The 13,126-nt window shown below is 42.6% G+C and overlaps 1 protein-coding gene across 1 annotated transcript in view; it reads left to right on the top strand.

Annotated features, from left to right (window-relative positions):
- The window catches only part of OTOGL (otogelin like), a 153,383-nt gene that overhangs the window by 122,618 nt on the left and 17,639 nt on the right, over positions 1-13,126 (top strand). The window contains exons 47-51 of the mRNA XM_075003706.1: positions 218-319; positions 3,057-3,161; positions 3,248-3,288; positions 5,336-5,399; positions 12,404-12,582. Coding sequence (XP_074859807.1) covers positions 218-319; positions 3,057-3,161; positions 3,248-3,288; positions 5,336-5,399; positions 12,404-12,582 — 491 coding nt within the window. The remainder of the gene's footprint in view (positions 1-217; positions 320-3,056; positions 3,162-3,247; positions 3,289-5,335; positions 5,400-12,403; positions 12,583-13,126) is intronic.

The following is a 13,126-nucleotide window of genomic DNA, read 5'->3' as shown; positions in this document are numbered from 1 at the left end:
TCTGAATACCAGACAATGCAATAGACACATCCATTAATGTATCATTACCATCAATGATCTATTTTGTTTGAGGGTGTTGGTCAGTAAAAGTTTCTTAGATGTCAAGGTGGCAGGCAAGCAGGCACAAAGAAAAATATAGGTAGAATAAAAGTGATATGTAACAGCTTTCTGGTGATATATGTTAAACTTTCCATTGGTTTATTCGTTTTAACTTTAGTTTGTGAATCTTGCATCGAGCCTGTTCCTGTATGTAATGAGGGGGAAATTCTCACAGTAGATCTTAGCACCATGCATGCCTGTTGTCCTCGTTACCATTGTGGTAAGTTTAGCTGTGTTTAATTAAAATGTTTTACTTTATCTGGTAAATATAATATGCTTCAGCTGATTAAATACTATCCATCTAAAGTTTTCTTTAGCCAAATGTTAAATACATAATATTGTAAAATATTCCATTTAGTATGTGTTGTTATAGTCTTCTGGCATCCCTTTCATTTTTGTTTGAACTACAAACATTCTTCCTTTATTTTGCTCCTGGGGGCTGGGACTTAGACCAGGGTTTTCAAAAGTAATTAACGTTAAAAGCTGATGAAATGAGCAGCCAGAGAAAGCCATTCACAGTGTACAATAGCAGATCGTATTGTTTCTAAAAAGTCAGGAACTGTGCTACATATTTCTGAGTACCTCTACTGATACCCTATTTATTAACTGTTTACCTATATCTGGATACAGCAACTCCTGTAGCATCTTTTCTTATAATAGACACTTAGTAATTTCAACGAAATTTGTAGCCTTTCAAATGACTAAGCATCTTCACAGGTCTTCCACCTCCAGTCATTCCATTTTAGGGGCTTTTCTAATAGTGCCATTTGCCTTTGGAGATTGATTTTTCTAGCTTCACCTTTGCCAACTCCTGATGGTCACAACCTTCCTGTTTGTACAGAAAATGATAGGTACGGCAGCAGAGTTGTCCTTATATGTGTATGCATGACCTCTAGTGCGACTTTCTGCAGGAAGAAGCTAACTGGAGCAATTAGATAGCATATTAGCCTCTAGTTTCTTTTTCATTTTTATCAGACATATTGCAAATTTCTCTCATTCCTCTTCCGTTAGACCCAAAGGATTTTGTTAAAACATCTAAGATTTTAATTGCACCTTATCTTCCTCCCTGTGTTAGGTGTAAGTGCTGGCAAATTAGGAAGCTGTCCGTACTCATGGCTATATTCATTGTAGCCATTCTTATTGGCTATGTGTACACTAGAGAGCTTTGTTGACAAAACTCGCAGAGCATCTATGCACAATATGCATTTTGTTGAGTCTGTCAACAAAACTCAGCACTTTTGTCCATAGTGTTCTGCCTGTCTGCAATGAGGAATAATGCTTTTGTTAACAGTTTCTGTCAACAAAAAAGCCATGTAGATGCTCCGGGGGCGGGGCTGGGGGTGCCCTCTGTCAACAGACAGGGCTTTTGGGTCACGGGGTAGCCCTGTCTGCTGTGCTTCTGGTCAGATTTTCTGTCGAGAGAGGGCTCACTTTTTGGATCCACTTTTGTGTGGATGCACTCTGTCGACAGAAGTTTTGTCAGAAGATATCTTCCAAAAATAACTTCTGCTGACAGATCACTGTAGTGTATACATAGCCATTGTCTTTATCTAGTTTGGCAACCGCTTCACAGTTTGTCCTTAATAGGCTCTGAAGAAGTGTCAGTTTTCACAGGGGGTGCAGTGCAACAGGGTGTGGAATATTGTTCACTACTATCTTTGAGGTGGCTCTGGTCAGTCACCATCTTCTGACATCTTATCTAGTAACTATTTGCAGATATTACAGGAGCACTTTACCTATTAAACTAATGATTTCAGATGACTTAATTGCTGGGTGCCCAACCTGAGTCACTTTGATGGAGTAAAACAAAAAAGCAGTCTTCTTCTGTCCCAAGAAAGCTCATCACCTAATAAATTATTTTGTTAGTCTTTAAAGTGCTACATGACTGCTTTTTTGTTTTGGTAAAATACAGACTAACACACCTATCTCTGTGTCACTATTCGATGGAGTAAGATTTTCAGATGACTGGCATCTAACAGACATAAGCTACGTCTACACGTGAAGCCTACATCGAAGTAGCTTATTTCGATGTAGCGACATCGAAATAGGCTATTTTGATGAATAACGGCTACACGTCCTCCAGGGCTGGCAACGTCGATGTTCAACATCGACGTTGCGCAGCACCACATTGAACTAGGCGCTGCGAGGGAACGTCTACATGCCAAAGTAGCACACATCGAAATAAGGGTGCCAGGCACAGCTGCAGACAGGGTCACAGGGCGGACTCAACAGCAAGCCGCTTCCTTAAAGGGCCCCTCCCAGACACAGTTGCACTAAACAACACAAGATCCACAGAGCCGACAACTGGTTGCAGACCCTGTGCATGCAGCATGGATCCCCAGCTGCAGCAGCAGCAGCCAGAAGCCCTGGGCTAAGGGCTGCTGCACACGGTGACCATAGAGCCCCGCAGGGGCTGGAGAGAGAGTGTCTCTCAACCCCTCAGCTGATGGCCACCATGGCGGACCCCGCTATTTCGATGTTGTGGGACGTGGATTGTCTACATGTGCCCTACTTCGATGTTCAACTTCAAAGTAGGGCGCTATTCCCATCCCCTCATGGGGTTAGCGGCTTCGATGTCTCGCCGCCTAATGTTGATGTTAACATCGAAATAGCGCCCAACACATGTAGCCATGACGGGCGCTATTTTGAAGTTAGTGCCACTACTTCAAAGTAGCGTGCACGTGTAGACACGGCTATAGAAATGTAAAAATTTTAAGGTGATTTAAATTGGGCACCAAAAAGTGAGAGAACCAAAATCGCTAACTTCTGGAAATTGTAGCCTGTGTCTTTATATGTCTGTTGTACAACGCCACAAATGTTGTTGGATCTTAACAAACATTAAATAGGAGTAATACAATTCTATAGAAAAACGTTAGTGTTGTTAAAATAGTTTATCAAAGGAATTATGAGTTGAAAATGAGTTGATTCATGTAATTTCTTTCCCTGCCACAATTTAGTTTGTGATGAGAACCTTTGTCCAATGCCTCTTCTGAACTGCACAGCTGACATGCAACTTGTGAAAGAAAAAGTACTTGGACAGTGTTGCCCAGACTGGCACTGTGGTAACTATTATTTGTTCTTCTACTAGTTACTTATTCACACAAGTTAAGATCTTTGTACTGAAACACTTCTGTTGCTCTCTTTTCAGAATGTAGCTGTGAAAATTTTACTATGCCAACCTGTAAAGTGGTAAGAATTTTCCTTTAGATATTCGCTACAAGTTGAACCTCTCTAGTCTGGCATCCTCAGGACCTGACCGGTGTCAAATGACAGAATTTGCAAGATCACAAGAGGTCAATATTGTCTAGCAGAACCACTGTTTACTGGCTCTTAGAGGACATTTAAGGGTATATTACAGTTAAATAACAGCACAGAACACACAAAGCCAGGGCTGGTGGCTGTAAACAAACTTTCTGGGACCACAGGAAACTTGGCCACACCCATGATAAGCAGTCATCCATCTAACTAAAATCATGCCAGATTATGGATGTTGCTGGATGAGAGAATACTGGACTAGAGAGGTTTAACCTGTATTACAGTATTTTAATTCCCATTTTTCTTATTGTGTATATTGCTTCTGTCCCTTCTTTGAACTTGTTGTCATAGTCTATGGGATTGGGATGACCAATAATGTCTATATTTGCCAGTACATGGATTATAAAATGGGGATGTGTTGGAGCACTGTCCCCCATCTTCCAAATCCAGTTTGCAACCTCCTGTTGTAAATCCTGGGTTGCTATCACCAATCCACTGAAGAAGCTTGATTTTTTTTAACGCATACCCAATTGAAAGGAAGAGAATCTAATCTTATTTTGTTCAACACTGACTAGGATCTACATTTTAAAATTATATGTTACAAAAATTAATTTTTGTTATTGAAAGAAATCAACTTAATGAACATGCTTCTTATCTATATGAATGTTGGCTTGTTTTATTAACTATATATGCTCCCTCTTAAAGTTATCAAAGTTCTTTGACTTCTATAACATAGGAGAGTTGAGGTCTACCATCCCCTTCTCTCATTTTCTATTTTTTTTTAAGCCACAATAGTTTTTATAACCTGGAAAGTGCATGATAACAAATGATGTAACTCTGAACTATCACTGTGGTGAAAGGCATATATCACCATCACATTCACTCCTCCCTATGTATAGAGCCCTGCAGGGGTACAAAGTTTATATCCAAGGATGTGATCATCCATAGCAGCTGTCTCTGGTCTCTGTTTTGTGCCTTGGAGCATGCGAGCCACTTGCATGCATGCGCATGACCAGGGGGAGCTGCTGTTGAACCTGCTGCCTATCCCTGTAGGCAGGCCTGGGCAGTACAGCCATGCCAGAGGAGCTGACGGGACGGGGCGCTGGCTCTTGTGAGCAGCAGCCTGACATGCTTTCACTGCTGCAGTTCCTGGTAGAACTCTGCAGCTCCATGCATGTCCACTACGTATCCACAGATATCCTCATCTGCTGATATAAATTGTGTATTTGCGCAGGAATCTGTAGATGGGGAGTATGTAATATGGATATAATGCAAGGAATGTAATGTGGATCATAACAGGCCAACTTCTGAGCCAATTGCAAGGGAAGTGTGGTAGTATAGTATTTTGACAATACATTAAAGCCACGGACAAGGTTTCAGGGCTTCCAAAGTGATATTTTGTCACTAGAAATATCTTTATTAATGCAATAACCAGGATTTGCCTCTACAAAGTATATCCAAAATAAAGGAAATACAGATTTTTTAAAAAACGAATCAATTAAATCTGAGACAGGAAGGATGAGGTAGTATTTTTTATCAGACCGTCTTCTGCTGGCAAAAGAGGCAAGCTTTCAAGCTCCACAGAGATCTTCATGTCAGTATTAATTAAAACTACAATTTTTCAGGAAGAAGGGTGCTTTGGAAAATGGGATTTTATTTTGAATGAACCCCGACTACACTGCTGTTTTTCTTTCAAAAGACTCTCTTTCAAAAATGTTATTATGCAAATGAAGCATGAGATATGTAAACCTGCACTTCATTTGCATTTCAATTTGCCTCATTTGCATTCCCCTTTTGGAAAGGGACTGTAATGTAGATGCAGCCCTGCTGTCATTTGTAAAGGATTCTGTTTTTCTCTTTCTCCAAGTTTAGGCTGGTGTGGTGCCAGTGGCTTTGTATGCTTTCAGAGAGGGGTGCCTCCTGCAAGCCTTATAAGTTGAGTTTGATGTGTTTGACACTGAAACTGTTTCTTACTATGCAGGGAGAAGTTCAAAGAATAGATGGCAGCATTTACAGTGCTTGTGGATGCATGCAGTATATCTGTGGTAATATTTTTCTTTTTCCTTTTATTGATTTTTGTTTTACAGAAGAAAAGCACACAGCAATGCAGGAACGGGCCCATACTGGCCTTCTAAAAAGGAAACACTAAAATGACTTTATATCTATGGTTTATAATATCTAAACATTAATTCTAAAGATAGAAGTTTAAGGGTGCAAGGCTACAGTTTTGGTATTTCCAGATGAGAAGTTTATATAATTAGATTAGCACAGCGTTAAATATTAGAGAAATGCTGATAATATGAAGATTTACTTCAGCCTCAGACCAGGAATATAACTGACATTACATTTAATCGCTTTTCAGAGAGGGAGGTGAAGCAATGTTATATTGTAGGTTTTATTTTCCCTCCAAATACTAGGAAAGTCCCCATCCTATACAGTTTAAAAATTAAATTTCAAATCATGTGTAAAACAGACAAGAATGTGTCACATATGGTGGATACTGGACTACCAACCCTAAATATGGGGTTAGTGAATGGTAAAAAATCTCACACACATTCCATCTGTCCTGGGGCAGAGGAGGTTACTTGAGAAATGTTTGATCAGACTGAAGGTGAATATATTTTTCGAAGATAGGAGGTTAAGGGAGAAGATCCCAGGCCTGAAAAATGTCCCCTCCCTCACTGAATGGGTTAGGAGGGACATTATAGTGGTGGTTGGAGACTGTCTTCTGAGGGGGACGGAGGCGCCCATCTGTCGTCCTGACATTTCATCTCGGGAGGTGTGCTGCCTGCCGGGGGCCCGTATCCGAGATGTTACGCAGGCATTGTCGAGGATTATCTAGCCCTCTGACTACTATCCCATGCTTCTCATCCATGTGGGCACTAATGATACTGCGAGGTGTGACGCTGAGCAGGTCAAGAGTGACTTCAGGGCTCTGGGGGCACGGGTCAGGGAGTTTGGGGCGCAGGTGGTATTCTCCTCAATCCTGCATGTCAGAGGTAGGGGCCCAGGCAGAGACAGGTGTATCCTAGAGGTGAATGCTTGGTTGCGTAGATGGTGTCGCCAGGAAGGCTTTGGTTTCTTTGACCACGGGATCCTTTTCTGGGAAGGACTGCTAGGCAGAGATAGCATTCACCTTTCGAGGAGGGGGAAGACCGTATTTGGACATAGGCTGGCTAACCTAGTGAGGAGGGCTTTAAACTAGGTTCGACGGGGGCAGGGGAGCAAAGCCTGCAGGTAAGTGGACAGCATGAATACATGAGAGATGAATTTGAAATGGGAGGGAGTATGGGCTACACTGGGAGAGTAAAAAGAGGGCCAGGGCAAAACTGGGAGGCAAGACCAAATCAATGTCTGAGATGCCTATATACAAATGCAAGAAGTATGGGAAATAAGCAAGAAGAATTGGAAGTACTAATAAATGAATACAACTATGATATCGTTGGCATCACAGAAACTTGGTGGGATAATACTCATGATTGGAATATTGGTATTGAAGGGTACAGCCTGGTTAGGAAGGACAGGCAGGGAAAGAAGGGAGGAGGTGTTGCCTTGTACATTAAAAATGTACACACTTGGACAGAGGTAGAGGTGGACGTAGGAGATGGATGGGTTGAAAGTCTCTGGGTTAGACTCAGAGGAGTAAAAAACAAGGATGAGGTCCTACTAGGAGTCTACTACAGGCTCCCTAGCCAGGTGGAAGAGGTGGATGAGGCTTTCTTTAAACAGCTAACAAAATCATCCAGGGCCCAGAATTTGGTGGCGATGGGGGACTTCAACTATCGAGGTATATGTTGGGAAACTAATACAGCAGGGGACAGACTGTCCAATAAATTCTTGGATTGCATTGCAGACAACTTTTTATTCCAAAAGGTTGAAAAAGCTACCAGAGGGGAAGCTGTTCTAGATTTAATTTTAACAAATAGGGAGGAAATTATTGAGAATTTGAAAGTGGAAGGATGCTTGGGTGAAAGTGATCATGAAATCATAGAATTCACAATTCTAAGGAAGGGTAGAAGGGAAAACAGTACAATAGAGATAATGGATATCAGGAGGACAGATTTTGGTAAACTCAGACAGCTGGTAGGTAAGGTCCCATGGGAAGCTAAACTGAGGGGAAAAACGGCTGAGGAGAGTTGGCAGTTTTTCAAAGGGACATTATTAAGGGCCCAAAAGCAAGCTATCCCACTGTGTAAGAAAGATAGAAAACATGGCAAAAGACTGCCTTGGCTTAACCAGGTGATCTCACATGATCTCAAAATAAAAAAGGAATCGTATAAGAAACGGAAACTAGGACAAATTACAAAGGACGAATATAGGCAAACAACACGAGCGTGCGGGAGCAAGATTAGAAAGGCTAAGGCACAAAATGAGCTCAAACTAGCTACAAGCATAAAGGGAAACAACAAGGCTTTTTACAAATACATTGGTAACAAGAGGAAGACTAAGGAGAGGGTAGGGCCATTGGTCAGTGAGGAGGGAGGAACAGTAACAGGGAATTTGGAAATGGCAGAGATGTTTAATGATTTCTTCGTTTCGGTCTTCACTGAGAAATCTGAAGGAATGCCTGACAGAGAATGCTAGTGAAAAAGGGGTAGGTTTAGAAGTTGAAATAAGAAAAGAACAAATTAAAATTTACTTAGAAAAATGAGATGTCTGCAAATCACCAGAGCCTGATGAAATGCATCCTAGAATCCTCAAGGAGCTGATAGAAGAGGTATCTGAGCCTTTAGCAATCATTTTTGGAACATCGTGGGAGACGGGAGAGATTCCAGAAGACTGGAAAAGGGCAAATATAGTACCCATTTATAAAAAGGGGAACAAGAATAACCCGGGAAACTACAGGCCAGTCAGCTTAACTTCTGTGCCAGGAAAGATAATGGAGCAGGTAATTAAAGAAATCATCTGCAAGCATTTGGAAGGTGGTAAGGTGCTAGGGAACAGCCAGCATGGTTTTGTTAAAAACAGATCATGTCAAACCAATCTAATAGCTTTCTTTGATAGAATAACAAGCCTTGTGGATAAGGGAGAAGCGGTGGATGTGGTATACCTAGACTTCAGTAAAGCATTTGACACGGTCTCACATAATATACTTATCAACAAACTATGCAAATACAACTTAGATGGGGCTACTATAAGGTGGGTGAACAACTGGCTGGATAACCGTACCCAGAGAGTAGTTATTAATGGTTTTCAATCCAGCTGGAAAAGTATAACTAGTGGGGTTCCGCAGGGGTCTGTGTTAGGACCGGTTCTGTTCAATATCTTCATTAACGATTTAGATGTTGACATAGAAAGTACACTTATGAAGTTTGCAGATGATACCAAGCTGGCAGGGGTTGCAACTTCTTTGGAGGATAGGGTCATAATTCAAAAGGATCTGGATAAACTGGAGAAATGGGCTGAGGTAAACAGGATGAAGTTTAATAAGGACAAATGCAAAGTGCTCCACTTAGGAAGGAACAATCAGTCTCACACATACAGAATGGGAAAGGACTGCCTAGGAATGAGTACAGCAGAAAGGTATCAAGGGGTTATAGTGGACCACAAGCTAAATATGAGTCAACAGTGTGATGCTGTTGCAAAAAAAGCAAACATGATTCTAGGATGCATTAACAGGTGTGTTGTGAACAAGACACGAGAAGTCATTCTCCCGCTCTACTCTGCGCTGGTTAGGCCTCAGCTGGAGTATCGTGTCCCATTCTGGGCACCACAGTTCAGGAAGGATGTGGAGAAATTGGAGAGGATCCAGAGGAGAGCAACGAGAATGATCAAAGGTCTAGAGAACATGACCTATGAAGAAAGGCTGAAAGAATTGGGCTTGTTTAATTTGGAAAAGAGAAGACTGAGGGGGGACATGATAGCAGTTTTCAGGTATTTAAAAGGGTGTCATAAGGCAGAGGGAGGGAACTTGTTCTTCCTTGACTCTGAGGATAGAACAAGAGGCAATGGACCAAAATTGCAGCAGGGGAGGTTCAGGTTGGACGTTAGGAAAAAGTTCCTAACTATCAGGGTGATCAAACACTGGAACGAATTGCCAAGGGAGGTGGTAGAATCCCCATCACTGGAGCTATTTAAGAAGAGGTTAGATAGATGGCTTTCAGGGATGGTCTAGAAAGTGCTTGGTCCTGCCATGAGGGCGGGGGGCTGGACTCGATGGCCTCTCGAGGTCCCTTCCAGTCCTACTCTTCTATGATTCTATGATTATTGGTTTAAAAAAAATGCATTGTTCCTGGAAGAGAGGGAGAAGGTGGGGGAGCACATACCCAGAAATGCTAACCCTGGGTTCCTTTTTCTTCACAGATTTGTTGTATCTAATTGGTTAGCCAGGAGGGAGGGATAAGAGCCAATTGGCTCCTGTGTCTCCTCCCTAATATATCTAAACTTTTCTTTCACCTTTAGGGCCATGTCTAGATTACAGCAATCTGTCAAGAGAAGTTGCTATTGGAAGATATCTTCCGATATAACCTCTGTTGACAGATTGCGGCCAAACTGTCAAGCAGGTTATAAAAGTGATCCCCTCTGTTGACAGAGAGTGGTCGGACTGCCCAGCCACTCTACTGGAAAAGCAGCCAACCAGAAACACAGCAGACAGGACTGCCCGGTGTCCTGGAAATCCTGTCTGTCGACAGAAGGGCCCCCTGAAACGTCCAGACTAGCTTTTTGTCAACATATCTCTGTTGACAGAGGTTTTATGCCTCATGGGGAGTGAGAGAAATCTGTTGACAAAAGTTTTGGGTTCTGTTGATTTACTGTTGGCAGAACACCTTGGAAATCTGGACGCTCCATGGGTTTTGTTGATAAAACCCTCCAAAGTAGACTTAGCCTTGGGGCCCTCTTGCCTTTTCTTGCATTTACAGTTTCTTTTCAGCTTATGGTTTGTAGTCATTATGGATAAAAGCTAAAAGGGGTTGTCCCAGGAGTAAATGAGACCTGGGATTTTTTGCTGCTGGGACTTGTGCCTGTAGGAAGAGCAGGCCTGCAGTCTTTGCAGACCAAGGTCTCCCGCTTGGTACAGTGTTCTGTTCGTAGGGCAGGAAGTGAGGACAAGAAGTTTTAGATGTGAGCTGATTTCGAACAGGTAGGCTGAATGATCTACCCTGGGTTCTTGTTTGTAGGGTGGGAGCCCTGTAACACCTTGTGTTGGACCATATGTGAGATGGGTGGGTTTATACCTCCCATATCCAGTTATAAGCTAATAAAGTTGCAGGCTGTTGCTTAAAATCCATCACAGGTTGCATCTACACTACAAACTAAAATCAGTTTCATTAAAATGGATTTCTTAATGCTGGGTTTGATTCATTCAATTTTGAGCATCTTCACCTTCCCACATGCTCCCCAAAGAATTGACTTACTGCTGCCACACACCAAATCAAGTTTAAATCGAGTGCTGTAGCAGTGTATTGTGGGAACCTATCCCACAGTTCCATGAGCCCCATAGCATTCAGGCCCCTCAAGTAGATGTGGGTATATGACATCTTCCCACATTTCTTTCCCCTCTTTCCCCTGCTGTGTTAAGTATGTTTAAGTAGACATGAGTGCTGCACTGCAACTTGAATGAATCATTGAAACAGTTACAGCTCAGGGCGGCTAAAAGACCCTAGACTACAGCCAGGTTTGGACCTGCCAAAAAAGACCTCAGAACAAGAATATTCCCTGCTGCAAGCCTTACTTTGAAAACTGGTGATTGTATCGCTACTACATTATCTTCATTGAAACATGTACAGCTCAGGGCAGCTGAAAGACCCCTGGCTACAGCCAGCCCCTGAAAATCACGACCCTCACTGCATGCAAGCTGCCTGGCACCTTGTGCAGCATGTCCTTTTATTGGTTCGGGGTCAAGCCACGTCATGTGGCTAGGCACGGGAAAATTCCAGACTGCATGGTGCCTCCAGGGGGAGGGAAGTGAGGGGAAGTGGGGGTCAGGACAAAATGTAAGCAGCTGAAAAGCAGTTTCTCATCCAAGCATGACCTCTACCCACAAACTAGCTGCCATGTGATGCAGGTGAGGGAAAGTTCCAGAATGCATGGCACCTCTTGGGGATGGAAGGGAGGGGATGTGAGGGGCAGGACAACATGTAAATGGCTGAAAAGAAGTTTCTTATCCTACCAGACAAGCATGTCCCCCACCTACAGCCTAGCTGATACATAGTATGGGGGAGCAGTGGCTGGTGCCAGGCAATGCAGAAAAAAAAGGCAGCCTACAGGGGCTTTACACAGAACTGTGAACCCCACAGCTGTGCTACTCACAAAGAAAAAGAAGATTTTTCAGCTTCTCATGACCATACAGCCACGGGCTCCCAGGTGCCGAACTGAAACAGTCTTCCTGTTGCCTATTTCCTCCGAACCTGAGAGCAGTGGAGATGGAAGAGGCCCAAGTGGAGAATTGTGGGAATTGTGGGGCACATATGGCACACATCTGGAGGCTAATAAATTCAATTTAAAGACATCACACTTCCTCACTACCTTTCATTTGGAATTTTAAATTCGAACTGAATGCTGCACCCGTCAGGTTATTACAATTTTAGGATTTCTATAGTATGTCTATTTTAGTGCTCCATAAATCGAGCTAATGGAATTTACAATGAGGACGGGCACATGGAAAGATTGGGCTAACTGACTTAAAATCGATTTTATCTGATAGTATAGACACAGCCACAGTGTCCTTTCAGTTTCCCTGCCTGTCCTGAGCAGTGTTCCTCATGCTTGGGAAGAGCATGTTGCCTCCTGCCTAGGAACCCCACCACAACTATATAGAGACATCCACATGTAGCATATTTTAAGTGTAGTGGGCAATTTCAGAATTAGTTTTGGTTGCCACAGAACTCTGTCAAAGTCAGTGGGATTGCACTGGGTGTAACAGAACACAGGGTTTGTTCCTCAGACGGGAAGTCAAGGGGCTTGCTCGGAACAGGCCCTCCTCGCAGTAGTAAACTTCAAACTTGTTACGAAGTGCAGGATTTGGCCCCAGTTTGAATGAGATTCTGTTAATTTGCTTAATAGAACACATTTTCCTAATGACCGCACTTCTTTTTACGATCATTTTTAGAAAAGGATGATGTATGTGTATTCCAAGAAGTAACTGTGCTGAATCCTGGACAATCTATGATTCAGTATTTGGATGAAAATCTTTGTTACACAGTACACTGTTTGCAAGGAAAAGATCCCAGTACCGGATATCATGCCATGGATTTCACAGTTGTGAACTGTTCCCAACAATGTCAGGCGGTGAGTGTTCTTAAAATGCAATTCTGATGTGACTTGTGAGCAAATATGTCTTAGTTACAGATTTATAATAACTGATTATAGAGGAAGCTTAATAGTAAGTCTGCTCAGCAAGTAGAATAAAAACAACTTGATGACTTGACTTAATAGCAGTACCCTTGCTTATGGAAAATATTGCTTTACTGAGCTTTTTTTTTTATTTAACTGGAGCTACACTACAGAGCTGTCTCGACAGAAGAGGCCTTCTGTAGACAAAACTAGAGAGTGTCCACACTGCAAATTCATTCTGTCGAGAATCTGTAGAAAGAATGCAGCAGTTTTCCTAGCAAAGTTATATCTTGACTGTACAAAGCATAGGACCTCTGTCAACATGTTCTGTTAACAAAAAATAGTGTGCACGCTTGGGTTCGGGGGGGAACCTCTGTTGACAGAGGGGGCTTCCGGTTCACCGGGCTGCCCTATTTGCAGAGCTTCCAGTTGACTGTTCTGTTGACAGAGGACTGGGCAGTCTGGCTGCTCTTTGTCAACAGAGGGCGTTGACAGGGGG

The sequence above is a fragment of the Carettochelys insculpta genome, chromosome 1, assembly GCF_033958435.1.
Source record: "Carettochelys insculpta isolate YL-2023 chromosome 1, ASM3395843v1, whole genome shotgun sequence".
NCBI lineage: Eukaryota > Metazoa > Chordata > Testudines > Carettochelyidae > Carettochelys > Carettochelys insculpta.
This window is presented reverse-complemented; position numbering and strand designations above follow the sequence as displayed.